A 27,890-nucleotide genomic window follows, 5' to 3' on the forward strand; every position below is an offset into this window, starting at 1 on the left:
ACCTTTTGTGAACATAACTATGGCGTCACATAACTTCTGTAATAAAAGTTGCTCAATAAAATAAAAATACTTATTTCAAAAGGTTATGCTACATAAATATTCATTAGGTGGGCGGGGAATGTGTATTAGACGGATTTATGTACATTTTACTGTAAAAAACATGTAATTTCATGTTACCCTTGATGGCCTTGATTTGTGGAAAACTCCACCTCGCACCCTCGCCGAACAAACGAGGACTGACTTGTCTGTCTCCTGTCTAAACTGAGTGTGTGTTCAGAGAGCCCTTTAAGTCAGCACACCCAGAAGGACCCAGACAGGGATCCGGAGAGTTCCCTGCCCGCCCTGGGACACGGCTCCGGGGCTCGCCGTGCCCCCCTGCCCGCCCTGGGACACGGCTCCGGGGCTCGCCGTGCCCCCCGCCAGCCCTGGGACACGGCTCCGGGGCTCGCCGTGCCCCCCTGCCCGCCCTGGGACACGGCTCCGGGGCTCGCCGTGCCCCCCGCCAGCCCTGGGACACGGCTCCGGGGCTCGCCGTGCCCCCCGCCAGCCCTGGGACACGGCTCCGGGGCTCGCCGTGCCCCCCGCCAGCCATGCCCACCGAGGGGTCCCGCGGGCCACGGCCCGGGCTGGGAGGGGCGCAGGGTCCGCCCCTCTGCCCGCCCCACCTGAGCTGGTTCGGCAGGTTTGAGGCGGAGAGGCGGCCGGGAGAGCGCCGGAATCCCGCAGGGTGCCGGCAGAGCTGCCCCGTGGCCCCCATGTTCCCCCGCCTGTGCCCGAGTGAGTGCTGCAGCGGGGGGAGCTGGGGCCGCGGGGGAAGCGGGGCTGCGGGCTGCTAGCGGGACTGGGGTCCGGGAGCCGGGCGTTGGAGGTGCGGGAGGCCTGGGAAGCTCTTTCAGCCCTACTTCCGTGTGTGGATCTCGGAGAAAGCCCTCAGCGGCCCCGTGCCTCAGTTTCCCCACACCTGTGACCTGGCTAAGGCTCCTTGTGAGAGTGCAGAGATGAATGTGCTGAGAAGAGTGAAGGAGCGATGTTCATTGCAGGAGACAGGTGAAACACCCAGGATGGGCCAAGAGGCAGGGTTCCCCTAAAGGGTAACAACGCGGGAGCTCTGCCTGTACCTCCTGCTCCCCATGGAAGGGCACCCAGAAGCCCCTTTTGCCCACCCCACATCAGTCTCAGCTACAAGAGGCAGCAAACCTGGCCCATGCCAGCTGTAGCCAGGGCTCCCGGAAGCAGCTAGGTCACCTCTCCCCAGGGCTTGGCTAGTCTTGGCCCAGGAGTGAGCTGTAGAGGAGCCAGTTGTATCATCCTGGCTGTGCCCAGCCAGAACCCTCACGATGTTTGTTCGGTGGGGGAAGCAGTTTCCAAGCTGCCCCCTTTTGCAGCCAGACCTGTACCTCCAGAGTTCACCCTGCCCAGGACAGTATCTGACCCCCTCACCAGGGGCCAGAGCACAGGGACACTAGTCACTGCTTTCCTCTCTTAGTGCAAAGACAGGTGGGTGGTGAGGGCTCCAGGGGTGCCAGTTTGCTCCCACTGTATCGCTGGGGCTGTGCTCATGACTCCAGACCTCTAATTTCTTATGTAAATTTGTCTGTCTTCTTTCTCCTGGTCCAGGGTGAAAGCAGAAAGGACAGAAAGTGCACCACAAGTGCAGGCAGGAGTGTTATCAGCCCCTAGCCGCATCCTCAGCAGTGTGGAACTGGATGCTCTCATGGCTGCTGCAGACCCTGTCCTGCCCCCTGAGGAGGTGGTTCTGCTGGAGCTGGGGAAGATGGCCCTGGACAAGGTGCCACCAGCCCCAGACAAACACCTGGAGGACCCTGATGCTACCCTGCCATGGGACCGGTGTCAGCACAGTGCCCAGGGCCAGCCAGAGTTTGTGGAGATGAAGAGGCGCTCGAGTCCTGAGGGGGGCCATGAGGACCCAAAGGAAGCTGTTCCTACCTGCCCCACAGTTGAGGCCGAAGATGAGGAAGTCCCCCAGGTGCCTGTGATGGCAGCCCATGTCTTTGTGCCCATCGACCCGCAGTGCATCGAGCAGAGCCCCTTCAAGCAGAAGCAGCACCCCACCCCATGGCCTCAGGAGGAGGGCAGGGGGGACCATGTTCCCCCCAGTGACAGACCCAGCACCCTCCACCACAAGCAGGTCTTCGTCCCCCTCAGCCCCTCACGCTACCGGGATCCACTTAGCTTTGAGGGGCGCATGGCCAAGCTCCCAGCTGAGGGGCTGCAGTGCCCATGCGCCAGGGATTGTGGCACTGATAATCTCAAGGCCGTGGCATCGGTGGCAGGGGCCCTGCTCCTCTGCCCTTGCCTCATCTATGGAGCCTACATCTTCTTGCCCTTCGACGCCCCGCTGCTGCCCACCGTCAGTGCCCGTCTGGTCTACACATTGCGTTGTGCCGCCTTTGCCACCTTCCCCATCGTGCTGGGTGAGCCATGGGCTTGGGGTATGAGCACTTTGCTCCTTCTCTGGGCTGCACTAGCCCTGGGGCTGCAAGAGCAGAGCAGGGGCTGAGCTCTTTGTGGCTCTGTTGCTCCCACCAGGAGCAGCAGATGGAGGTTTTTTCTCCTCCTGGTGCTCCCCAAACCCCACCGTGGCTCCTCTGGGCACCCACTCGGTCCCTCTCTCTGTCCCTCAGGAATGATTGTCAGCGGCATCTCCCGCCTCTGCTCCTCGGCCCTGGAGCCCTTTGGAGAGCTCCACCGGGAGGTGGAGATCCACCGCACTTACGTCTCTCAGTCCGTCCACCTCTTCATCCTCTACTTCTTCAACATGGCTGTGCTGGCCACCTACCTCCAACAGGAGCTCCTCAAGCTCATCCCGCTGCTCACAGGGCTCTTCGCCATCTCCCGGTAAGTGGTTCCTTCACCCCAGGGTGCTGTTGGGCTCTGTCAGTGCCAGCAAACACCATCCCATGGAGTTTGCTGCCACTCTGGCAGCAGCTCACCAGAGCCAGGAGGGACTCCTCTTCCTACAGCAGCCATACCTGGGAAGTCCTCTCTGCTCAGAACCACTGAGTGTCAGCCCCATAGCATCACCCTTGGCTGAGCCTGCACCCTCTGCCTTCTCCAGGTTGATTTTCTGGATATCCTACACCATTGGCCGCTCCTTCCGTGCCTTTGGCTTCAGCATGACCTTCTTGCCACTCCTGGCCATGCTGCTCTGGAACCTGTATGGCATGTTTGTCCTGGAGCCCGAGAACCTCCTGTCTGTGGCAGCACCAACACCCGAGGGCCACTCCAAGGAGAGCCGAGCCAAACTCCGGCACTGGGGGTGAGGGAGGCCAGGAGATGGGGCAGCTGGACCTGAAGAGCTTGAGCCCTGCTTAATGCCCTGCCTCAAGAGTCTTGACAGCACAGAGATGCTGGCAGATCCAGCTGGGCCCCTGCTCCCTGCCTGGACACAGTGAAGTTTTGCTGGGCCCACAGAACCAGGCTGCAAACCCTCTGCACCAGGAGACTCCTGCTGGAAGGTGAACAAGGCTCAGAGCAAGACACAGCAAGCCCTGTTCCCTAGGAATGGGGTGGGATTTGTTTCCCCTCCTGCTGGAGCCAACTTTGCTCAATAAAGCCCTTACCAAGCAGCTCTGTGGCTGGTTTGCAGAGGGTGAATTAAATTCTTCACAGAATGACTCACAGCTTCGCCTACAGGATGCAATCATCCAGCCTCAAAATTATCTTTCCAAGAGCGAAAAGATGTTTCCCCCAGACTGTCCCTCTCCCAGCCCTGCATCCCACTCCTGGGTCCCTACATAGCCAGTCTCACCCTCTCTTCCTCCTGGTGGAGGTTCAGAACCCAGTTCACAAACCAGTTGGATGGACAGGAGGGAGAAAGCCCTCCCCGGGGAGGGATGCAGGGAGAAGCCGGGTTGGGTGATAAAGCACCAGGTTTGCCACTGCCCGGGGCTAATGATGGCCACTCCTCCCCAGGATGGGTGCTGAGCTCCTCATTCTGCAGACATGAACAGACCCCTGGGAGTAGCATGTCTGATGGCCTCAGTTCTCAATCATAACCCAAAGCAGTTAAAAATCCACCCAATCTAGGAAAAGCCACTCCAGCTCCAGATCTGCCAGGTGTCTGGTCTCCCATACTGCCATGCTGTATCAAAAGAACAGCCCACCCAAACCAGAGAATGGGAGTCAAGGACTTGAGGGACTGTAATGAAGGTGTCTTGGGAAAGTGTCTGCCACGGTGTGTCAGGGAAGATGTCTTGGTTTGAAAAACAGGTGTCTGCCAAGGAAGGCAGGAACCTCCCCTGGAATGGAAAACGTGACCTCCCCAAATAATTATAACTCTGAAATGAAAGTGCTTTCAGGCAAAGATACGGGAAAATGAGTAGCACTTCTTTACTAGCGTGTGTGTGTGTATGTATAACAATGCAAACAACCAACAACGGCAGCAGCAGCAGCAAGGAGAACCCGAAATCCCGACGGGCTCTTCCCGCCCTTGAAGCGCTTTCCCGTTCCGGGCGGTTCCGGGCGCGGCCGGCAGGGGGCGCTGTGGTGCGGGCTCGGACTCCTCCGTCTGGTAATGGCGGCCGGGCTGGCCTGGGGGCTCGCGGACCGCGTGAGCCTGATGGAAAAGGGGCGAAATCTTTCCCAAAATCTTTCCCAGATGAAAGCCGATAGATTCTGATTGTACAGAAATCTTCCAGCATTTTTAATTTGGGGCTGAAAAGTTCTGGGGTGTTACAGGAGGCCCTGGTCACACTGGGCATCCTGACCCCCCTCATCCCAGCCAGGCCCCAGTTTCACACCACTTTCCGTTCCTGCCTCCCTCCAAACCGGGATAGCCACAGCTGCCCTAATGCTTCCTGCGTTGCTCTGGGCTGATTTGGTGGCCGAGTGGGCAGCTCAGGCAACACAGGGAGCCGTCGGACCCCTGTGCCACTGACCTCTCTCCCAGTGCTCCCCAGCATTCCTGAGAAGCCCCCGGTCTGTGCAGGGAACCAGGGCATGGAGGTTTTTAGGTCAATTCATCACCAAGATTTTCTTCTGCTGCTCTGGGAGGAGTCCTTCCCCTGTGAGATTGTGGAGTCCCTCCCACGGGAGACAGTTGTCCAAGAACTTCTCTGGCATGAGTCCACTCTCACAAGCAGCAGCCATACCATACCTGCTGCAGTGTGAATTCCTCCCACGGGCAGACAGTCCTCCCAAAAACACCGTGAGCTAGGTCATTCCACGGGGTGCAGTCCTCCGAGGACAGGCTGCTCCAGCCTGGAAGCAAGGGACTTCTCTCCTCCGGGTCTTCCACTGGATCACTGCCTCCTCCGAGCATCCACCCGCTCTGGCATGGGCACCTCTGCCACGGGCTGTGGGTGGATCTCTGCATTCCCCATGGATCCCCACAGGCTGTGCACGGATCTCTGCATCCCCTGTGGATCCCCATGGGCTGCAGGGACACAGCTGCTTCACCGTGGTCTTCACCATGGCCCTCAGAGGAATCTCAGCTTCATTTTCAGAAGCTGTGAAAATAGGCCTCAGAAAAGAAAAAATAGAGAACTTAGAGCTGGCTGCAGCTGCAAAGCCTGAAAATAAGGAAGATACAATAATATAATATGCATGACATTAAACAATAGTTGAGTTTTTAGGCTTGGCTAAGATAGACTTTAAGACTGCAGAAAAATATGCTTACCAAGATAGTAGAAGGTTTTAAGCTTAATAACAGAGTATTGTATATTGTTAATAGACAGCAAACAAGCATTGTTTGAAGGTGTACATGTGTTTCTAGTGATTGGATGGAACAATTGTCTGTAAGCTCAGCCATATGCTATTGGCTGAAAAACTTATAAAATCTTCTGTAACAAAGAAATCTTTGGCTGTTTGTGGGGACATGAGCTTGTGCCATCTCCTGTGTCTGTAACTGAGACTGGTGCCTGAAATAAGTTTGTGATGTGTCACCCAGCAGTTCTGTCCTATTTGTGAGAATCTCCAACAGAGCACCTCCTCCCCCTCCTTCTCCACTCACCTTGGTGTTGCCATATTGTTTTCCCTCAAATGTTCTCTCCTCCTCCTTCTCTCTAATAGAAAAAGTCTGTGACTGTTTTTACTTCTTAAATATGTCACCACAGATGCATTACCAACCTCTTTCATTGGTCCAGTTTGGCCAGCAGCATTGTCCATCTTCAGAGCCATCAGCCATTGGCTCTGCCAGACATGGTGGGAAGCTTCCAGCAGCTTCTCAGAGAAGTCCCCTCTGTGGACCCCCTGCTACCAAAAACCAGGCTGTGCAAAACCAATACAGGGATATTGGGGAAAAATTTTTCCTTGTGAGAGTGGTGAGGCCCTGGCACAGATTGCTCAGAGCAGTTGTGACTACCCCAGTTGGATGGGGCAGCCTATGACAGGGCTGGACCCTTCCTGTGAAGAAATCTTCTCTAATATCCAATATAAACCTCCCCTGGCACAACCTGAGACCATTTTCTCTTGTCCTGTCCCTTGTTCCCTGGGAGTAGAGAGAGCCTACCCCCTCCTGGCTGCACCCTCCTGCCAGGGATTTGTGGAGAGTGAAGAAAGTCCCCTTGAGCCTCCTTTTCTCCAGGCTGAGCCCACTCCAGCTCCCTCAGTTGTTCCTGGTGCTCCAGCCCCTTCTCCAGCTCCATTCTTTTCTCTGGATGCACTTCAGCCCCTCAGTATCTTTCTTGTCATGAGGGGCCCATAACTGACCCTGGGGTTTGCAGCTCCTCAGCAGTGCCCAGCACAGGGGACGGGCACTGCTCTGATCCCACCACCACACCATGGCTGGTACAGGTCAGGTGCCCTTGACCTCTTCCCCCCCTGGGCACCTACTGTGGGTGCTTATGTGCAGCTGCTGTCAACCATCACTCCCAGGTTGTTTTCCAGCTCTCCAGCCACTTTTCCCTAAGCATGGAGCACTGCAGCAGGTTATGGTGACCCAAAGACCCTGGCACTTGGCCTTGTTGACTGTTACACCACTGGCTTTCGCCCATGGATCCAGATCCCTCTGCAGAGCCTTCCTGCCCTCCAGCAGGTGAACACTTCACCCAACTCAGTGTCATCTCCAATCTGACTGAGGAACTCATCACAACAGTCCTGCTTTGCACTCCTGCCCTGGGAAGTGCTACTTACCCTATGCCTGATCATAGGTTGGGCACATACACCATCCCCACCCTCATCCCCCACAAGCCTGCACAGTAAAGCTCTGCAGCCAGCAGCCATGTGGAGGGATCAGTTTTTATTTCAAAAGACAGTAACACAATTTTTCAATTTAGTATCAAAACACTGGATAGGGTTTTTGTCTCCAGATTGGCCCCAAAAACTGCTACAACCAAGCAGCATGCTCAAACCACAAGCTACACACTGCAAGTGTGACATTGCCACACTCACACCTCACAACCACAACACATCAGCAATGCACAGCAAGATGGCTCGTACTCAATTAAGACAGTAAGAGCAGTCCTGGGCAGGAGGGAAGGCTTGGCTCCATCCCTCCAGGTAGGCAAAACCACTTCTCCAAGAACACAAGGCTGTTGTACTTAAGCAGTTAAGTGTAACCCAGTGATGAGCAGTGAAGCTTGGTGCATCAGCACTTAGTGAAGGCAAAGTCAGCCTCAGGGTAGCAATGGGTTACAGGGACAGTGGCTTCTCTAAGCCCTTCAGGTGTGGAGGGGAAGGGACACAATCCCTGTGAGGGTTGAATTGTTCAGATGACTGGCTTGGCTTAAAAAAAAAAAAAAACAAACCCAAAAAAATGATGCTTTCACCCAAGTTGTTCCTTCCCAACACAGAGTTACCTTAAAGCTGAAAAACTGAACTGTGCTTTTAGCAAACAGCTCCTGGAAAGGAAGTTTTCCCAAAAGGCTTTCATCCCTAGCTTGGCTACTCTGACTCACAGCCAGAACCATCATATCCGTTTCTTGCCCTGCCAAAGCAGGGTGGCCCAGAGCCAATTAACAGAAGGTTAATACCAAATTTTAAAGCCAAGAGCTTTGAAGTGTAGCTCACCAGCTCACACGTTATTTGGAATGTTTATAATGGCTGCTACAAAAAAAGGTAGTTACAAAATGTGTACATCTCAAACATGCTCTCCAAACATTATTGCATTGCTTATTTCCCTTAATGATGCTGTTTGAAGCTCTGCCCAACCTGGTGGCCTTTAACCCAGGAACAAAGGAGATTTGTGTTTGGTCAAATTGGCAACAGAAAGTAAACTCTGGTCCCAGGGTTAGAGGGCAGCAGCAGCTGAGCAGGCATTGCATGGCGGAGGCAGTGGCAGGGATCCATTACATCTCGTTCAGGTCTAGCAGGGTCTGGTCCAGCATTCTTTGCGTGCAGAGATGCTCCTCTTTGGTGGATTTCAGTTTATCTGGCAGGAAGCAAGAGTTGAGAATTACAAATCAGCATGAAACAATGGAGAGTCCTTTGCCAAAAAAAGCTTGTGCCAGCCCCTTCCCCACACACTGCCGCAGCGATCCTTGGACCGGAGTGCCTGGCTGGGTGCAGCTGGAAGCTCTGAGGTTACCTGGCTTGTGTGTAGCCCTCACCTCTCACACTGCCGGTGCTCCCAGTCAGTATGGCCATGGTGCACCTTTAGCCAGAGCTCTAGGCAGTGTTTCACATGCAGGTGTCTCTGACTGCAGCCAGCTCTTCCCAGGACTTCCACACCTCCACGGCTGACACACGTGGCCCAGCAAGGCACCCAAGAGCAACACACACTTGGAAACCACCCCCTGGAACTACAGCTGGCTGTACCCCCCGTCCCCTCAGCACAGGGCAGGGATGCCAAACCCAGCAGCAGGGAGCAGACCACCAGCCTGGAGGGCAGCAGGGCAGGAGCTGAGGCAGTGATAGGCAGAGAGTGAGTAGTGAGGGAGCTGCACCCTGCCCGACACTACAGGCAGCTATGCAGTCAATTCTCACATGTTCCTTAAGCCAGGAGGAGAGCAGATCAGCAGCTAGTGCTCTAAGTAGGCTTCACTCCAAAGGTGAGCCCACCCATATCACTGGCGACATCCACACGCTGGGACACTGGACAGACAGGCTGTAGAAAAATGTCCTTTAGGTACAGGCAGATTCCCAAAGCCACTCCCAACCTCCCCAGGGCCAGAAACTCTGCACAGAGAACAGCCTTCCTCGAGCATGAGCAACAGCGGCATTTAAATATTCCCTGCAGGAACCCAGGACACAGCTTCAGGCTGTGCATTTCGGCATTTGCTGTCAAGATGTCTGTGAGCTTTCCCAACCCATTTCAGGGCTCTGCAGCTGCACTGGGGTCAGGCCTGGGAAATTACTTCTGCCCCCAAACCTTCTCAGTTAGGACTCCCCTAGATAGGAATACAGGTGTGCAGTGTCTCACAGACCACAAGATCAGTCATTTATTGGTAGAAGCCATCATTCCATGCACCAGGAAATCCTACAGTCATTCAGCTAATAGTAAATTAAGTTGTAGCACTTGACAGGCAGCTTCAAGCAGACATAAGTCTAACTTCACCCCACCCTTCATTTGGGGGGTGCAGCTATACTGGTTCCATGGAGGAGCCAGGCAGGACCCCCTGCAGAAGCAAACAAGACTGCTCAAAAACCAGCTAAGTCTGGGGGGTGACTTCACCAAGAATAGAGGTTACCTTTATATATTAAAAAAATGCTTAATTAAATTACAGGTTATATCCAAGTGCCTCATTAAAAAGCAGCAATTGCATAAAATTCGCAAGTCTGCCAGTCTTAATGATCAGATTTCACTGTGGTCCACAGCACTGGTGGTCGCAATAAGCTTGTTTAATGGGATTAGTGGGCCCCTTCTCAGTCACACAGATCATGCAGCGTTAACTTCAGCTCATTAGAGAGCAGGCGGTTTTTCTCAAGCTGGCTGTACAGGCACTCTGCAGCAGTGACAGGATAAGGGAAACAAGAGGAAGAGAGAAAAAGAGAGAAAGGGAAGGTTAGTAGAGCACCAAGATGAGCACATCAAAAAAGCTGTCTCCATAACATGTGCTTCTGAGGACAGCCTGGGTTATTCCCAAAGGTTTGTCTTTCTCTAACTTGTGCTTCAGTTCAGGAAGATCACAGAGGAAACCAAGTGTGGGCAGAAGTGAAAGTGCTGTCAAAGATGTGCAAAGGCAAAGAAAGGAAGAGGAGACACCAGAAGAGGAGCCTGCAGGCAGGGCTGGGCTGGACCCCAGAAAGGACAGAGATCTGGGGTGTGCTTTAAACCTGTGGAGCACATTGCAGAGATGAGTCCTGCCACAGCTGTACCAGAAATAGCTTCCAGAGGGAGCCACACCACACTGCAGTGGGATTTACAGGGTTTGAACAGCAGGACAGGCACACCAGAAGAACTGAGAATGACAACATCTCAACCCAGGCCTGGAGGACCTTCCTCTGAGAACACGCCTGGTGCCCCACTCACAACCCAGACAGGACTGAAGGCAGCAACTGCTTCAGGTACAGGACAGAGGGACTTTTGGAGCACAGGGTCCTCTTTTACATCTGCCCCAGAACAACTCCATGAGCAGAGCACAAGCTGCCACTGCCTCTGCAGCCGTGGCCTCTCCAGTCCCTGTCCTTATAGCCCCATAGAGGTCTAGCTGCCACATGCATCCTCAAGGCTCATGCCAAGCACTCGTGCTCATCAGCATGTTTGGTCCCTTTCCAGGATCTGTCACTTCTCAGGGCTCAGTGGCCAATGTCCTGCCACACAGCCTGTCAGCCACCACAGAGATTCAGCATCTCTCCCTGCTCATTTGCATGGGCAGAGTTCTCCCAGCCTGACAGCTCCAATTCCTGCACTTAGGAGAATTCAGGCAGTGAAAAAACCTTATGCATCATCTTCCAGCCTGGCAGAACCTACCAGCACCACCTGCAGCGACACACAGTGTGATGCCTCTGCTGGAGGAATGAGCCTAAAGCACAGCCTTGCTTTGGGCTTCCCCTCTAATGCTTGTACTATGAGGTCCTAGGATTCTCAGGCACCCTCTGAAGGGGAGCTACACCATTCCTCATTGCTTTCAATCTCAGAATATTTTGCTCTTGAACAAGACCTAGCTGGGTAAAATTCCAGAAAGTCAAGTGGTTCACATGGAGTAACCAAAGCATGTTGCCCTCCCCAGAGTCTCAGGTCAGTCCCTCCAATGTAACACCTGCACGCAGAGGGGGAAGCTCAACTTCAGCTTCACCCTCAGCTTCTCTCAGTCCTCAGGACCTGCTCTAACTGCATCTCACTCTGCAGGAGAGGGCAGTAATGCTGATTGTTGTCCCTTCTTTAAAGCCACTAAGGGACTGAGGCACAGGCAGGCAAGCCAATGATTTTTGTCCTACCACAATCTGGAAGTTGTGGGTATGTGGCATCCTGGTCCATGCCTCGCACAACAGCTACTACTGCTGTGAGGGACTGGCTCCATGCTGGTTCTGAGCAGCCCCAATGCCAGTCCCCAGATCTAAGTGATTCAGTCTGGTCCTGAGTGGCAGAGGATGAGAGTGAACTGTGCTTACAGGACTTGGTGCAACAGCTCACAGCTTTCAAGCAAACATTCCTGTTTGTGTACAGGGACCTGATGATTCACCCACACAAGGTAGCAGACTGGAGTGTTTAGCATGACTGAACTTCCCAGACTTCAGGAACAGCTCCTCCATACAGAGCACCTGCCCAGATCTGCAGCAGCCATGTTTGGCCTGCTCCCTTCTACACCCAACCCCAGGGCAGCCTCACCAGTTATCCCTGCCACTCAGGGAGCCCCAGGACATGGGGAGCCCCAGGATCTTGCCCTCCTGGTCAGTTAACCTATCTTTGCAGCCCTCCCACATCACAGCACAGCTCACACTAACCAGCCTGCACAAGCCCAGCAATCCAGTCAGACCAGATGCCTCCAAAACCTCCCAGCGTAAACACTGCATCACCCACCCACATACCCAAACACCACCCAGAGTGGATTCCTTCCGGATGAGTGGGGAAAGGGCCTGACACAGCCCAGCCTTAGATAACACTCCCAGGAACATCATTGTGCAGAGAAGAGCCACCAGCTCCCCACAGCAAGTCAGGATGCAACTAGACCTCCCTGTGAGGAGAGAGGCACTTCCCAAGGGCAGGCTACCACCTCCCACCCACTAATTATCACAGAAGGGGTGAAGTTAAAAAGGTTATCTGTGGGTCCAACCCCTCTGCTTAAGCAGAGTCATCCCAGAGCACATCACACAGGATTATATCCAGATCATTCTGGAATATCTCTTGTGAGGGAGACTTCATACCATTTCTAGGCAATTTGCTCAATGCTCAGTTACCAACACAGGAAAGAAAATCTTCCTCATGTTCAGGTGGAACTTCCTGAGCACCAGTTTCTATGTGTTGCCTGTTCTACTGCTGGGCACTACCAAGCAGAACCTGGTCCATCCTCTGACACCCTCCCTTCAGATATTGACAGACAATGATGGTGTCCCTGTTGTCATAAGAGCTGACAATGGAACACTGGCCTGGAAGCCTTCATATTTACAGAAGCCCTGCCCGTCCCACAGGATCCAGATCCTCAACTCCAGCTGCAGCTGGGTTACTGAAGACTTCTGGGTTCTTGCTTTGTGCTTACAGGGCACAGCTACTGCCCCACATCCCCGGAGAGTCAGACCACACTTGGAAATTCCTTGAATGCTCCCTCCCTTCCCCATCCAGACTGGCCACCAAAGACAGAGTGGGACAGGCTAGGGCATGTGGGTGTGCCTAGATTATCCTGACTGCCAGTGCTGTCATGTGGAGACCAGAAGGGCACAAACCTGAGAAAGCCACGGGAAGTGTCCCATGTCATCAGAATGTTGCTCACGAAGGGCTCTTCGGGCACTGTGGCAGACGAACCAATCCAGAAAGGAAAAAGTATTTGACTAACCACCATGAGGCAGCACATACCATTTTGAGAGGATGACCAGTGTTTATCATACCAGATCAACTAGCAACAGCACCAGTGGTGACACACGCCAGGCATTCACAGCCCACTGCCAGTGCTCAGTAGGAAGCTCCATGAAATGCTCCTAGAAGGATCCTGCAGCACTCAGCCCCTGCATGGGGAGGGGAGGGCTCTGCAAAAGATTCCCCGGCTCAAATGCTCACAGCCCTGCTGCAGTGCCTTCTCATTCCTGAAGCAAGAGGCCACACATCCCTCCCCCTGGCACAGGCAGCACCTCACACCCAACCAGTTCTGCCCCAGTGGAGACCAGCCAGAGCACACACAGTATTTATTGGCTTCCATACCCTGGCTAACAACTATCAGGTGTGTGACCTCCCACTTCAAGCTAGCATTTGGCAACCAGTGCTGGTGAACACTCCAAAGCAGGCAGGAATGAGGAGTGTCTTCAGTCAGGCACACTTCCAGGGCCTTCTGATGCAACCCCCAGCCTCCCATTTGACCCCACAGGCCCTGTCTGCAGACCTGCCATCACATCTGGGAGCCAGTAACACACCTCAAAGAAAAATCCAGCATGCTAGTGAGGTCTGTGTTCCACCAAGGGTGACACCAGTTTGAAGGCAATGCTGAAACAGTTACTCTAAAGCAGCAAGTGGTCACTAGAAACCCATTTCTCAAAAGCAACGGCCATTTATGCAAGAATTGTTTTCCTTAAAAAAGGTGACATCATGCTTGAGCAAGAGGCAAGAGAAATACAAAAAGAGCTTTATGGCTCCACACAAGATATGCAGATGAGAACAACATCCTCCCAGCTCCCCCGACACGGAAAGGGCAGCCCCTCAGAGCAGGCTGTGTCTGGCACATCAGGTCACACAGAGGGAGCTTTGTTTGGGAGCAAGTGCAGCAGAACTGGGGGGCTGCTGCTGCTGCTTCCGTGTCTTTAGAGCACCCATTCCCAGGGATGCCCTGTGCATAGTAACTGGAAAAAGGTACTGAAATTCAGAGTCAGATGAAGAGAGCATGAATGACGGGTGCAGATGCAGAACAAGCCACCAAGCAGAGAGACAAATCCAAAGCGGAGTTTGGAATCACAAGACTTATCTGTGTGAGACAGAAGGAGACACTAATTTTAAGAGAAGCTTCAGTGTTTGTGCACAGCAAACTGCTTAGGGAACTTTGGGACACTCATGTTAAGGCTCTTCTCTGTAGGGTGAGGACCTGGCCTCTCCTGGGTTAGCGCAAGGACCAGGTGGAGAAGTTGTTAGCAGCACCCACTGCAGATCTGAACACCAAAGCTGAGGAGCAAAGTTGCAGAAACACACAAGTTCAGCTACTTCCACAGATCAGTTCATGATCTGGCCCATCTTAAGCCTATTGTGGCAATTCCTAAGGAATCCACCTAAGCACTATCCACAGCCTCTTCCAGAAGGAATCCTGAGACCATGGCCCAGTGGCTCCAGCAGATGACAAAGCCACATTTCCTGAGAAAGCCTTTCCCAGCAAGAATGGGAATTGCACTCAAATTTAAGTCAGAACCCTTTCAGGCCAGCACAGCACTTGGTTACACATGCAGATCACAAGGACCTAGAGTTAGAGGAAGGCATGCTGGGGCAACTTGGGCAGATCTGTAGAAGTAACCTGGGCGGCACAGTGCCGTCAATTCTCCAACTACAGAAACCACAGCAAACCAAGCAAGCACTGGCAGTCCAGCCTGCTGAAGCGAGAGGCGAACTCCAGCCAGCTCATATTTACATGGAAGTCATGTCATTCAGGGCGTGGTCCAGTTCCTCACTAATTGCTTTGTACTTCAGTTTCTGGGCATAGAGCTCATCTAGAAGACGTTTAGGAGGAGAACAAAAGGAAAACAATGAGGGAAGGCAAAGGAGTTCTTCCAACACTCTGGGGCAGGAAAAGCAGGATGGGATTCACGAACAGAAGAAAATGAAGTTAGATGTGGAGCCATCACAACTCCGTGTTCATCCCCATCAATGAACAGAAGGGTTCCAGCAGCGTGAGGACTGACTGACCCACAAGTGCCTTTCAGGATTACAATCCAGCTCCAACGGCCAAGCACTCACACCACATCACCTTGTAAAAACAAGCTGTCCAGCTAGGTCAGCAGGAACCAGTGTCAGGAGGAGCAGCAGGGAAAGGCAACTCCATCCACTTAGGGAGAAGCTTGTTACACCTAAGGAGAGCACTGATAATTGAGGTGATTTGTTCTCACCCATGTCTCAATGCAAGGACTGGCTTGGGAGAAGTCAGTCATGTAATAGAGCTGGGCATCAGAGGAAATTCCAATCCTGTAAGGATGCAGTGAGGAGGGGGAGCAGACTGGCCACACCAGTGTTCCCCATCAGATAATGGAGCAGACAGGCAGCTCTCCGCCTCTAGGGAGGGGTGGGCCTGGAACTGTGCTGTCACATCCCTGAGCCCTGCAGAGCTGGCACAGGCTGCTCCAGCTCTGGCTGCCTGGGCTATAGTACAGTTAACAGCCTCACAGAGCCTAGGGAACTTTGTCAGTTGTCATAAACTAGGTCACTCCAGCAACAAGGCTGTAGACCAGAGCCAACTCTCAATCAACAGGTTTCAAGGGGAGCATGCAGGGATTTGGAGGACTTTTTGCAGTTCCAAATAAAAGCTTGTCCTGGATCATGAGGTGGCTCAGATTGCTGCTTGGCTGCAGCTCTGGAACAGCTCAGCTGACACCATTGCTATTTCTAGATAATAAGAGTGACTCCAGACAGTAGGATGGTGCTTTGTATCTCCAAGACCTGACACTAAAAGACCACAAAGGCCCATCTGCGGTCAAGGTAGGAGACCTCTAAGGGCTTTGGTTTACCAGCACCACTGCTCCAGCCACAGCAATCCACAGAAGAATCTGGCCACAGTCCCAGATTTAAGGGAGGCAGCTGAAACCTTCTCCCTCTGTGGCTTGGGGCCAGGTTCTGCGGTGGCTGGCCTCAGGAGTGTTCCTGAAGAACTGTGTGAAGGAATGGGAGGAGGAAAGGAACGCACCCTTGGCACAGGCTGACTACCCCATGGACTGAACTGCTGGCAATTTAACCTTGATTCAGGACTCACACTAAGGAGTCTGAGTGGGGGCTGTTTCAAGGCTCACTGACTCCTGTGGTTGACTTGCAAGACACCATTTGCAGTAGCCAGCACATGCATGACGTTCTGCACACGCAGACGTTATTGTGACCAATTCTTACAAGTTCAGGTGTTTCTTTCCTATGCCACTCCTAAATTAATTAGATTAAGCTGGAGCACAGGGATTTAGTTACATTCCTGAGGACATCACTACCATAATACATCAATTACCTAGATAAGGCCAGGTGTCTTGATCAAGAGCTTGAGACCTGCTGCAGAACAGCCGGGGAACAGCTTTCAGAGCAGAGGCACAGGGCAGGGCTCTTGCCAAGCCTCACCTTAGAGGTAAATTGGGTTATGCTCCAAGTAATGAGGAGCACAGCAGCCTCTCCGCTCTCCGGCTACCTGAGAGATAGCCCTCCTTAACTTCTCACTAAACACACATTCTTTGGTTTCCTATTCCCGGAATGTACCTTCCAGATCATCAATGGTCTTCTCCAGCTTGGCTACAGAGCGTTCAGCAAATTCAGCACGGGTCTCCGCCTGCCAGACATGAAATAAGCCAGTTAGTGCAACAGCTCTACAGCAAAGGGCATCAGTCTGAGGACATGGAGTCTCCCACCCTTCACATCTCTTCCCAGTCAAGCTGAGGTCAGCTCACCCAGCTGGGCCATCCTGACATGGTCACTCACCTCTTTGAGTTTATCAGTCAGAATCTTGATCTCTTCTTCATATTTATCCTCTTTTTGAGAGTACTGTGGAAAAGGAGTCAGCAGTCAGCAGCCCCAGATACCTCCCTCTCCAGAGAGCCCACAACTAGAGAGGCTGACATAAACTCATCACTGCAGCACACATGCCAACAGAACCTTCCAACTGGGAGTTGTTCACATCCTTACCCAAGTCCAACAGGACTGGATCAGGCAGCAAGCCTCAAATAACACATGAAACACAAACTTGGATGCAGAAAAATTCTCATCTTAACATTTTAGCAGCTTAAACATCCTGGCTGATTAAGTCTGTCCCAAGGCAGGGGAAGGCAGCTGGGCTTCCCACACCCCAGCTTCCACAGCCCTCCAATGACTTATGTTAGCCCTCCCAGCAGAGTAAGCACAGCACTCCTGGCTTGCTTAAGACTGCAGCTGAATCATTTCCACCCCAGTGGGTGCTCTGCTGTTTACACACCCATCTAGCACAACAGCAATGTTTCTGGCCCTGGGACAGGTAGCCCTACCTTCTCAGCCTGAGCCTCAAGAGACTTGAGATTGTTGGTGACATTCTTCAGCTCCTCCTCCAGCTCGGAACATTTACTGTGGGGTTTTGTAAGGAAAGGGGAGAAAAAAAAGGGAAAGAAGAAGTGGGAGGGAAAGACAGGAAACAAGAAGTGAATCCACGTGCAGGGAAGACCAGGAAGTTTTTTAGGAGACTGTCTGAAATGAGACTGGATAGGACCCTGCTTTGAGTCCTATCAAAGGCACCTGTGCAGAAAGCAAGTTCCCATTTGCCTCCAAGCTCATGTTTGAAGTATTCTGCCAGCACATGCACGGGGCACAGAGCTGAGCAGTGAGATGTGGACACAGGTTTCTGCCAGACTTGGGAGTCTCCAAGGAGAAGCTTCACGTTTAGTGTGCTGTATGGAGGGAAGTTGTTCTGATGGACAGAAGGACAGCCACCACCACTCAGACAGGGATATTTATGGGCAGAGAAGACAGTATGTTCCAGGAGAGAGAGAGAAAGAGACGCAGTTAAGCTGAGGGGAGGAGCATAGTGAGGAGACCACATGAGTTCTGGTTTAATGGTTCAAGAAGGGAAAAGTTAGTACCTTTTCTTCGGCAACAGACAGACACTTCAAGTTCTGGTCCATCACTCTGATCTGCTCCTGCAGCTCCCGGCAATGACTGTTAGTGACGGTCACACAAGGGCACAAGCCAGGTGGGGGCAAGGTCAAAAGGAGCACCAAAACCACACCACCACAGAGCAAAAAAGGGGGTGGGGGGAAACACAAAAAAGTCATGGTCACAACATGCACGTCTGGGCGGGAAGCACAGTGCTGCTGCTGCTGCTGTGTACACACCAACTGTGTTAGACAAGGCCCAGAGCAGGGAAAGGCCCTGACCAGCTCCTCAAGGATCAGCTAAAGCATCCAGACATATGAAAGGATGGGGCACCAGGATTTGTGTCTCTGCTCTGAGCAGAGGAAGCCGAGATTTCTGCTCAGCAGTGCAGAAGCCAGTAGTGGATACTTCAAGTAGATGGAGAGGCCCAGAGACCAGCCTCAGCCACAGCTCTGCCCTTGGCCACCCCATATGTCACTTCAGCCACTGGCTCAGGAGGCCTCTGCCACTTCAGGACAAGCACTGTGCTCTGTAGCAACATGAACGATCTTGTGACTGCACACACAAAGCAGTGCTGGTGAATACTGAGGAGAGAAAGACTCTCCAGCATCCATGACTAGGGAATGCCTCCATGCAAACGGGCAGAGTATCTCCACCCAAGGCAAATGGCTTCACAAACTCCATATCCTAGGTGGAGTCAATCCTGTTTCAAGGAGGGAAGTGTTTTCATCCCTTTCCTTCACAGACCTAAACCCACCCTGTGCTTCAGGCCTTGTGTAACAAATTTAGCAATGCAGTGTTAGTTTCCATGCAGAGGCAGACCTGCCAGGTACATGCAAGCAGACTACTCACGACTCTGCAAGCTCAGCTCTCTCTTCAGTACGCTCCAGATCTCCTTCAATGATCACCAGTTTCCGAGCAACCTGGAAAGGAGAATCAGAGTAAAGAGGAAGGACAGTCTTGTGCTTGTAGGGTCTGCATAGCAGTGAATGGAAGGAATGCCTGCAGGAGCCATTGGAGCTTTTGGCCAAGCAGAGGCAAGTCTCCTGAGAGCCAGGCTCTGCCGCTAGGTTTGCTATCAGCAGGAAGAGGATTCAACTCTCCTCGCCCAGGTCAATCATACTAGAGCAAGAGTCTCACCTCTTCATACTTTCTGTCTGCCTCCTCTGCAATGTGCTTGGCTTCCTTGAGCTGGATCTCCTGCAGTTCCATCTTCTCCTCATCTTTCAGAGCTCTGTTTTCAATGACTTTCATGCCTCTGCCCAAAAGCAAGCACAGGGAGGGAAGATGTTTAAAACAATCTTGGACAAGCCAGCAGTCCAGTGAGTTTCAGAGCATTAACAGCACTGCTCTGGAAGCACAGTGCTTCCTGATAAGCCATGACTCCCCTGAATGAAGAAGGTGACACAGGAAGGCAGAGGCTGCTGGGCTGATGTGAATACAGCAACCTCAATTGCTTGGAATTAACTGCTCCTTGGACCATTCCTCCAGCAGATCACCGGGTTCTGAGGCCAAGGGAAGTGCAATGCTGCTGAGAACAAACCCAGCTGTCTTAGGGACTGGCACAGCCATGTCAAGCACTTTCCTATTTGGAATGCAGGAAGAGCCAAGTCTGTCTCTATGGCAGGCCACCAGCTGGGTCAGGGTGCTCATGGTGTGTGCATGAGGAAACACATCAGACAGCTGGAAGTGGACCCTTCCCCTTTGAATCACAGGCCAGGTCAGGGGACAACTGCCATGATGGAGCATGCTGGCAGAGGCAGATGGAAGACAGGCTGCCCCACCAGCAGCCACCTTTACAAGGCAATGGTGTCCCTGAACCTATTTATTTCTCCTTTGGAGTTGGAGATGCATGGTGGCACATGGCACTTCCTTGCTCCCTAGCCTCAGGTTCCAGGACACTCAAGGCTATCAGCAGCCTCAGGTTCATCAGCATTGTTTTAGCTGCTCTGCATAAGCAGGCACTGACTCCCACATCCAGTCTTGATGTGGGATCTCCTCCCCCACTCTAGGAAGCCCATAAAGTTGATGGCACCGGACACTCAGTGTTTGACAGAGTGCAAGCAGGAGTCCTTGCTCACCTTTCGCTCTCATCTGCTGCCTTCTCTGCCTCTTCCAGCTTCTGCAGAGCTGTGGCAAGGCGCTCCTGAGCTCGGTCCAATTCCTCCTCTACCAGCTGGATACGGCGATTCAAAGATGCCACTTCTGCCTCAGCCTGCAGGGAGCAGAGGAGGGTACTCAGCCCGTGCGGGTTTAGCAGCTTGGGTAGGGCAGGTGAGATCTGCCTTGGGGTCAGCAGCAGCACACAGGAACCCAAAGCAAACCCAGGATGCTTTAGCACTTCTCCCACTTATCTTGGCAACACATCCCGCATGCTTTTTCCACACAGCAGCCTTCCTGCAGGTTTCTCACTGTCAGCCTGTGCTGCTCTGACCGTTTAAGCCATAAACACTGAGGAGACGACTTACACCAAGGGCTGCCTCTGCAGCTGCCAGGATCCTGCCAGGCCATTCATCACAGCCCTGTTTATCCACAAAGCCAGAGCGTGGTGACAGCTGCCACTTAGCAGAGAGTCAGTTTACTGGTGTGATCTGGACATGAGTGTTGCTTGAGGCAAACCCTCTCATCAGCAAGGTGAGAAGGATTAACATGTTCAAGGATGTGCCAAGTTGTATTGGATGCTGGCAGGCTGGGCTGATCAGAGGTGCTGCCCAGCCCCAGGGCTTGTTGCTGCAGTGCCCACAGCCCCAGCAGAGAGCCTGCAGTACTTGGGGCTTCCTTCCTCCCAACGACTCACTAACAATCCAGAGAAGGTGCAAAACCCCTCTCCAGTTTTGAGACAGGTCGAGGAGGCTGTTCCCCAGCAACAGCTGCCTTGGTTCAGTCGTACACATTGGGAGCTGAAGAAACTGCTGACGGCCTGCAGACATTTGCCAGAAATGTGACTGAGGCTTTAAGAAACTGGCATAGATCAGAGGCCATCCCACCCCACAAACGCTGCAATCCATGTCCTAGTCAGCCTTCAAAGAGGCTACAAGCCAGCCCCCACGGCATTGCACTGGCAACAGGGATGGTGGGGAACACAGACCATGCAGCTTTGTGCTCAGTTCATCACTCATGTGGCAGAGCCACTAGCTTGTTTTCGGTAAGGCAATACAGCACTGCCATCACTCTGTAGCTTGCTCCAGTGTTGAGTCAGAACACAGCCTGGGTAGATACAGAGGACAGGAACTGCCCTTCAGTGCTGCTGAAAACAAAGCACCTCAAGGCCAAGGATGAAAATCCCTTCAGTGGCACTCCTCTTCTGGATCAGACCCAGACTAAACAGTCAACTTGAGACTTGCTGCAATCTTTTTGGGACCCTGGGGGCATGACCTGATTGGCCACGAGGCCCCTGCTTACAGCCGTACTTGTTAACTGCAGCCAAAGCCCAGGACAGTCTAGGTGCTTTCGGGACTCTGACATCCCACCAGGGTCCCCTTGGAGAGTCCAGAATCCTGCTCCCCAACAGGACTGCAAAGGCAGGCAGGAGTGCAGCCATTCCAGGGCAGCACTGTGATCTTCTGCAAAGACCTGGGCACAGGCACATGCCAAACAAACACAAAGTACCCCAGCTGCACATAACAAAGCATCCTTCCAAGACGAACTGCTCCTCACTAAGCCTGAAGAGGGAGGAGCAGAATGATGAAAGGCGCCAGTGTTAGATTGGGGCCCAACACCAATTGCGTCCAGCTCCCAGAGGGGCTGTCTGAGCTCTTCCCCCCACCGGCACTGAGGCACCCCTGGCAGTTCCAAGACCAGGCTGGGAAAGCACAGAAGAACTCCCATGCAGGTACAGCTGGCTCTGGAGAAGCCCACATCCCTTTGGTGCCCAGAGCCAACACACACCCCACTGAAAGGGGAAGTGGTCTGCCTGAAGAGGAACGGAACAATACCTTAAACAGAACAGGAAGAAGACTGACTGACATGCATCTTTTCCCTGTTAAAGGGGCTACCAGATGTTGAGGTGGAGGACCTCCTCCTTCCTTCTCCCAGGCAATGAAGACACACCAGTACAATGGGCCTCCACCTCCTGACCCTCTGAACTTGAACACTTACTTGGTGCAGGCAGTGTTCAACCCACCCAAAAACCACCCTTCTTTTTGAGGAAGTGCCTCTCCCCTGTTGCAGAAGAGCCCTGACACCTCCTGTTCTGTTGCTTCTCCCTAGATACAGATGAAACTGTCAGGCTTTCCCAGAGCATGACACTTCCAGGTGACTCTTTCAGGCACCCCTGCTACAAGTGGCACATTTCTGTTATTCCATGCTTCCTTCATGAAGGCAGCCCTGAACCAGGTAACACCTGGAGTCCAGAAAATCGAGTGAGAAGCTCAGCCAGGCCTTTGGGACTCCCCATTGCTGCCCCAAGAGATTCATGAGGATACCCCAGGACCCATGGCCAGGCAAGCCCTGGGCACCATACTGGGAGCACTGGTTCTCTCCCCTGAAGGAGGTTCAGGGAGCTGGGAAAAACACGCCTGTACCCGTGACAATGCTGCTATTGCAAGGAGAATTCCATATGTGGCTGCAAAGAAAGAGCCAGCTGAGGCATGGGAGTGGCAGGAGCTTCTGCCATGGGCCTGGGCAGCAGAGCCCAATCAATCCCCGGCAGTGCCACAGCGTTGTCACGGGCACAGGCTCGAGCACTCAGGGGGCAGGGCTCAGCTTCACACTTCGAATGCAGCGAAATCACTGCAAATTCAACGACAGTCACGCTTAGATTCGAGCAAGGACCTTCCGTGTCACCCCTGTACCTGTCCCCAAAACGCCACCAGCCTTGCCTGTGCCCCAGGCCCAAGGGAGCCGGCCACCTCGAGGTCCTGCCCGTGTCACCTCATCCCTGTCCCCAGCCTTTCCGGTGTTCCCAGCCCGGTGGCGAGCGCGAGCGTTGCCAGCTCAGATCCTGCTCCTTCCTCCCTTTCAGTCAGTCCCACCCCAGCCCCTCTCTTCCCTCGCGGCTGCCGCTCCCAGGGGCAGCGGAGACCCCCGCTCGCCGGGATCCGGGCAGGATGCGGAGTTTGAGAGCGCTTCAGAGGGCTCCTGCGCTGGCCACATCCCGAGGGAGCCCGCTCATTCCTTCCATCTTACCCGCGCAGCTCCGGGCTCGGGGCCGCACAAGATGGCCGGGGCCTCCCCCGCCCCCTGGCCGCTGCTGTCCGTCCCGGGACACCGGTAACAGCGAAACAACGACAGGCTGATCCTCCCGGCCTCGGTGTCTGCTCAGCACCACGGGCGGGTCCCAGGGACCCAGAGAGAGCCACGGACATAGAGGGAGAGCCCCGGTCCCAGCTGACGCTTCGGCCCGGGTCAGCATCCCGCGGGCACCCCGCGGCTCGGAATGACCCCCGGTCCCGGGCGCGCCGCCCGTCCGGCTCCGGCCCCGCCGCCCGGCCCCGGCGGTACCTGCTCGCGGTTGCGGCGCTCGGCTTCCACCTCCCGCTGCAGCCGCTCCGCCCGCTCCTCCGCATCGTCCGCCTGCTGCTGCAGCACCTGGATCTTGCGCTTCACCGCCTCGATAGTTGTGGCCCCGGCCATGCTCGGTCTCTCCACTCCAGCCCCGCCACCCCCAGACACCGGGACCGCGCCCGGAACGGCCGGTCGGAAGTGACGTCACTTCCGACCCACCCCGCGGGCGCGTTACCGGGGAGATGAGGAGCGGTCGTCGCGCCCGGGGCGTGGCGGGGCCACCGAGACCTGGACCAGCGGGAATGGGGGCACCGGGTGGGGGACATGTATCGGGACCTGGCGGGAACGGGGCACCGGCACCGGGCGGGGGACTCACACCGTGACAGGCCCCAGTGGGAACGGGACACCGGCAGCGGGGGGAGCACCGGGGTCTGCCCCGCGGGCACCTGGATTCACCGGGACCCGCCCCATATGGGCGTGGAGGCACCGGGACTGGCCCCATGTGTGGCAGGGCCGGAGAATCCAGCCGGTCCCAAACGAGCCGCCCCGCTCCATGGCCGGACGCCCCTCAGCCCCGCGGGCTGCATTTGGGCACGGCCCCGCCGCGGGTTGGGCACTGCCACCCCTGGAGAACCCCCAGACTTTGCCGGGGCCATGAGCCCACGGCCCTGGAGCAGATCCTGCTCCTTCCTTCCACCCAGGGGTAGGGCTGTGGCCACCAGGCTCCCAGTCCACTTTCATGTGTGAAGTCCCAATGGTGAAACGGCCTGAGCCGAGGCTAAAATCCTCCTGTCTCAGGGCAGGTAACGCTGCGAAGATCAGCATTCTTCAGAGCTGGGAGCTGTGTTCCTCAGTGTCACGAGGGTCATGGAGCTGCCCAAGAGCTCAATAAACACATCACTGAGCCCTGTCACTGAGTCCTGTTAAGTGCTCTCATTCCCCACAACGCCTATTCTGCAGTGCTTCAAGGATGTGGATAGAAGGGAAAGTCTCCAGGCTGCTGGCCTGAAACCCTCGGCAGCCAGGCAGGTAGATGATTCAGGAGCGTTTGCCTGGGATGGCACGTATGGTATAGCATGTTTCCAGGGATAAGGTGGGAATCAAAAGGGTTCTGATGGGCTGGAAGCAACTGGGAGGCAGCTCTGCCCTTTCAATGCTCCAGGGTGCAAAATCCCTTCACTTCCCAGAGCCAGGGGCAAACTGGGGGACCCCCATGGGCCACCCTGGGAGGCAGCAGCCAGGAAAAGGGGCTCCAGCTGCACAGAGAGGGATCCACAAAGAAGCAAGTGGGGATGTGGTGACAGCAGGGAAAATGCCAACAAGGAGCAGAGGGAGGCAAGAAGGGTGTGAGGGAGGAAACGGGCTCCCAAGAGCTCTGCAGTGCTGCAACACAAGCCGATTCCAGTGCAGGGCTGGTAACAGGGATCTGCAAGCAAAGCTGCAGGGTGACATGTCCCAGGGCTCTGAAGCTCCCAGTGAGAGGGGCCCAGGTGCTGTGCAGGGCTCAGGCGCTTCCCCACGAGCACAGCGGGAGAGGACGGCTCCTGCCTTCTCTGCATCACAGCTGGGCTGCATCACTCTGACAATGGACCCTGAGATATCCCAGCCCCACGAGGACTGCCAGGTCCTGACAGGTGATGAGCGGGGCCTCATGCCTCGTGATGGCAGAAGAGCAGCCACCGGGTGAAACCTTGCACCGCTCGCACCATTGTTTTCCTGGAAACAGCGGACAACAATAGCTGGGCTGTGCAATGCTCACCCTGCCCGTGAGCCCCCGCCCTCAGGGGGATGAGGGCTCCCCCCTCCTCCTTCTCCTCTCTCGGAGCTCGGCTCCTCCACCCCCAGCCGTGACTCAGAGCTTCCTGGGGACACGTAGACCCCATATCCCGCACTTGATGGGCTGCTCGCTGCCTGGCTCTGCCCTCCGGATACGTCCTTCACAAGGCCATTCTCTGCTCCTGGACACCTATACAGCTTTATCGGGAGCACACTGAGCCGGGCAGGGATTTAACTGTGTCCCCAAGGCATGAGGAAGGCTGCAACCCCCCCCCAGGAAGGGGGGCAAGGCAGTGCTCAGCTTCCACCCTGCACCCCATACGTACATCTGCCGCCTTCTTCTCTGCCAGCTCCAGCTTCTCCTGGGCGTCTTTCAGGGCCTCAGAGTACTTGTCCAGTTCATCCTCTGTCCCCTTTAGCTTCTTCTGCATAGCAGCTAGCTCATCCTCCAGCTGGAAGGACAGTGTCGTCACCACAGGTGGACATCACGCTTAACCCCCGCACCCCAAGAGAGTCCTGCCTGCCTCATCCCAGGCTCAGCTCTGCCCCATGGCATCCCTCCCACCCCATCTTTGGGACCAGCTCTGCCCCACAGTGCCCATCCCTTTCCCACATCCCACCAGCTGGCAGGGACCGAGCCCTGGCCAGCCCTTGGGGTGCCCTTGAGCTGTGTTATAATGGCAGCTGTCACATTTTCAATACCCCAGGCAGAGTCTCTTTTGGGTCTGGGCTCAGTGTGACCCACCAGAGGCAGAAGCCACCCCCCAACACCCCTGGGCTGGGGGCTGGGGGCTGTGGCTGACTGCCCTACCTGCTTGCTCCGCTCTTCTGCCTGCTTCTGCTCAGCCTCTGCCTGCTCTGCCCGGTCCAGGGCATTCTCCTTGTCCAGCTTCAGCATCTGCATCTTCTTCTTGATGGCCTCCATCCTTGGTGAGACACAGGCAGTGGTGGGCAGCGGGATACAGGACAGACAATGGGTGGGTAGGGCAGCTGTGTTGCCTGTGCCCCACTGACCGTTTATCAGCTCTGCCCAGCACAGGGGCTTTGCCTTTCTTGGGCTGACCCGCCTCCCCACCTTCCCAAAAAGTCTGTGCTCAGGACCCATTATGTGTCCCGGGGGCTCCGGGTGGTCACAGCCTTATTTGGGTTCCCGAGGACAGCTGGGGTGTTATAAAAAGCAGCAGTGGGTCTGCAAGAGGGGGTCCTGCATTGTCCCAGGTATCCCCTCCCCCCATGCAATGGGACACCCTGGCTGGTGCCCCGAGCACTTCCTCAGGATGCTGAACTGGGTCTGTTTAGCACTGGCACGAAGTCCTCGCTCCCCATTTGCCTTCTTGGGGGGGCTTAGGATGTTTTGGTGGCCCTGGGCTGACATTTACCCCTGCCTGGGGGTGGCATGGAAAAGGGCAAGATCATCCTGGTGCTATTTTGGGAGCAAGGGCTTGGCCAAGAGTGTTTGGCTCTGCAGGGAGCAGCAGGGGAAACTGCACCCAGCACCAGGGGCAGAGTCCCTCAGGAGTCTGCTGAGCCCCAAGGCCAGCTCCAGCCATGCTGGTGCTTTGTGCTGAGGTAGAGGATGCTGTTGGCAGCTGGAGGAGCAGATTCCCCAGGCACGGGGAGGAATTCTCAGGGCAAGTGGTGGCACTTTGTCTGCAGCCAAGAGGTTTCTAGCCTCCTCATGCTGGCCCAGAGATCCCAATGGTCCCATAAATCAAGTTTGGATCTCACATGGAAGACCCTACCCCTACTGCTCCTACCCAGGGACAGATGTAGAGGGCTAAAGGGGCCAGAACCCGGGGGCCTGGGGGACAAAGACAGAGACCTGGTGGCAGCTCTGGGCACCCTGGGCAGGGCACTGGGGGGGACAGCCCCACCAAGGGCCCTGAGCAGTGGCTGCACCTCCATAAATAACGCCCCCCCCATGCCAGGGCAGTGGAGGCAGTGCTGGGCACAGGGCCACGGGCCTTTGTATTGTCATCATCCCTGGCGTGAGCAGGGGGACAGGTGGCAAGCGTTGACCCTGCTACCATCCCAAACCTCCACCAACCCCCGGATGGCTCTGGGCTCCCCCTCTCAAGTCCCGTGGAGATGGGCAGACAGGTTTTATTGCAGCAGTGAGGACTAGCAGACAGTGCAGGACAGGGTGCAGAGGGCCCCCCTGTCTGAGGCAAGGCACAGGCAGCATCTGGCCAAGTCGGTGCTGGGCGTCCCTGGCGCTGTAAGAATATGTTTGATATTTAGTTGGTTTTCCAATAAAACAACCTAATATCAAACATATCAGACAGAGACAGGTGGGAGGACCTGGAGCGCAGCTGCCTGTAAGAGAAAGAAAAGAATACGCTGAGAGCTAGGGCAGGAGTGGTATCCAGGTATAATCCCCGAGGCACTGCAGAGGCAGCACCAAGCCATACCTCAATGCCTGGAGCCTGCTGGGCAACTGTGCCGGTACTGGGGTGCTCGAGATGCAGTGCTGGAACAGGAGGCATCCTGTGGCTGGGATGAAGCCGGAGCAGGGCAGTGCAGGCTTGGTCTCCTGGCATGGCACGTCAGGGCACGCCATGACATGCACTGGCATGGAGTAGCATGCTATGGCAGGCAGCACTGGGGCCAAAGGGACCCCACATCCATCACTGTCTTACCTGGGCTGACTTGGGGGCCTCTTCTGCGCTCTGGCTTGGAGATCGCCTGGCTGCCGTTTATAACGGCACTCGACTGCACCAAGCAGAGGGACGTGGCCAGCGACAGCCCTGGCCCTGCACACGTGGCCTCGTTCCCATTAATTACCACCCATTGACGTCCCCCTGCCCCCTCCACGGACCCCCGCGCCCTTGCTGCCCAGCACTGCTGGTCGATGCGGTCGATGGCCCTGCACCGCTTGCTCCTGCCCCTGGTCACA

The 27,890-nt window shown here is 54.9% G+C and overlaps 2 protein-coding genes across 25 annotated transcripts; one reads left to right on the forward strand and one right to left on the reverse strand.

Annotated features, from left to right (window-relative positions):
• Positions 1 to 636: 636 nt before the first annotated feature.
• Positions 637 to 3,611, forward strand: TMEM79 (transmembrane protein 79). Of its 2 annotated transcripts, none has more exons than XM_058860329.1 (4): positions 637 to 777; positions 1,618 to 2,435; positions 2,646 to 2,859; positions 3,080 to 3,610. In XM_058860329.1, exons 2-4 carry the CDS (start codon positions 1,715 to 1,717, stop codon positions 3,282 to 3,284), a joined length of 1,140 nt encoding a protein of 379 aa, XP_058716312.1. In that variant the 5' UTR covers positions 637 to 777; positions 1,618 to 1,714; the 3' UTR covers positions 3,285 to 3,610. The 2 variants fall into 2 exon arrangements, with proteins under 2 accessions (XP_058716312.1, XP_058716311.1); XM_058860328.1 differs by lacking the exon at positions 637 to 777 and adding an exon at positions 790 to 1,047 and having other exon boundaries at positions 3,080 to 3,611.
• A 3,573-nt stretch (positions 3,612 to 7,184) lies between these two features.
• On the reverse strand, positions 7,185 to 27,200 carry TPM3 (tropomyosin 3). Of its 23 annotated transcripts, none has more exons than XM_058860331.1 (12): positions 25,806 to 27,200; positions 25,321 to 25,446; positions 19,855 to 19,988; positions 18,914 to 19,031; positions 18,626 to 18,696; positions 17,761 to 17,836; positions 16,634 to 16,696; positions 16,415 to 16,484; positions 14,601 to 14,679; positions 12,724 to 12,787; positions 8,887 to 9,007; positions 7,185 to 8,332 (listed from the first exon to the last, which is right to left on the reverse strand). In XM_058860331.1, the coding sequence occupies exons 1-11, from the start codon at positions 26,097 to 26,099 to the stop codon at positions 8,930 to 8,932; spliced, it is 1,173 nt and encodes a 390-aa protein (XP_058716314.1). In that variant the 5' UTR covers positions 26,100 to 27,200; the 3' UTR covers positions 7,185 to 8,332; positions 8,887 to 8,929. The 23 variants fall into 23 exon arrangements, 22 of the variants coding, with proteins under 22 accessions (XP_058716314.1, XP_058716313.1, XP_058716322.1 ...); XM_058860330.1 differs by lacking the exon at positions 17,761 to 17,836 and adding an exon at positions 17,173 to 17,248 and having other exon boundaries at positions 25,806 to 27,190; XR_009280073.1 differs by lacking the exons at positions 12,724 to 12,787; positions 17,761 to 17,836 and adding an exon at positions 17,173 to 17,248 and having other exon boundaries at positions 25,806 to 27,188.
• Positions 27,201 to 27,890: the final 690 nt, after the last annotated feature.

The sequence above is a fragment of the Poecile atricapillus genome, chromosome 33 (genome assembly GCF_030490865.1).
Source record: "Poecile atricapillus isolate bPoeAtr1 chromosome 33, bPoeAtr1.hap1, whole genome shotgun sequence".
In the NCBI taxonomy this organism is placed as follows: Eukaryota; Metazoa; Chordata; class Aves; order Passeriformes; family Paridae; genus Poecile; species Poecile atricapillus.

What these genes read in the sequence shown, in the direction of transcription:
- TMEM79 (XM_058860328.1), top strand. Translation starts at nt 1,028, where the DNA reads ATGTTCATTGCAGGAGACAG. An exon ending in ATGTTCATTGCAGGAGACAG is followed by an intron (nt 1,048 to 1,617) that starts GTGAAACACCCA and finishes CTCCTGGTCCAG; the next exon opens with GGTGAAAGCAGAAAGGACAG. An exon ending in CACCTTCCCCATCGTGCTGG is followed by an intron (nt 2,436 to 2,645) that starts GTGAGCCATGGG and finishes TCTGTCCCTCAG; the next exon opens with GAATGATTGTCAGCGGCATC.
- TPM3 (XM_058860331.1), bottom strand. Translation starts at nt 26,099, where the DNA reads ATGGGTCCTGAGCACAGACTTTTTGGGAAGGTGGGGAGGCGGGTCAGC. An exon ending in TGTCTGTTGCCGAAGAAAAG is followed by an intron (nt 16,697 to 17,760) that starts GTACTAACTTTT and finishes CCTTTTCCACAG; the next exon opens with TACTCTCAAAAAGAGGATAA. An exon ending in CTGAATGACATGACTTCCAT is followed by an intron (nt 12,788 to 14,600) that starts GTAAATATGAGC and finishes CGTCTGCCACAG; the next exon opens with TGCCCGAAGAGCCCTTCGTG.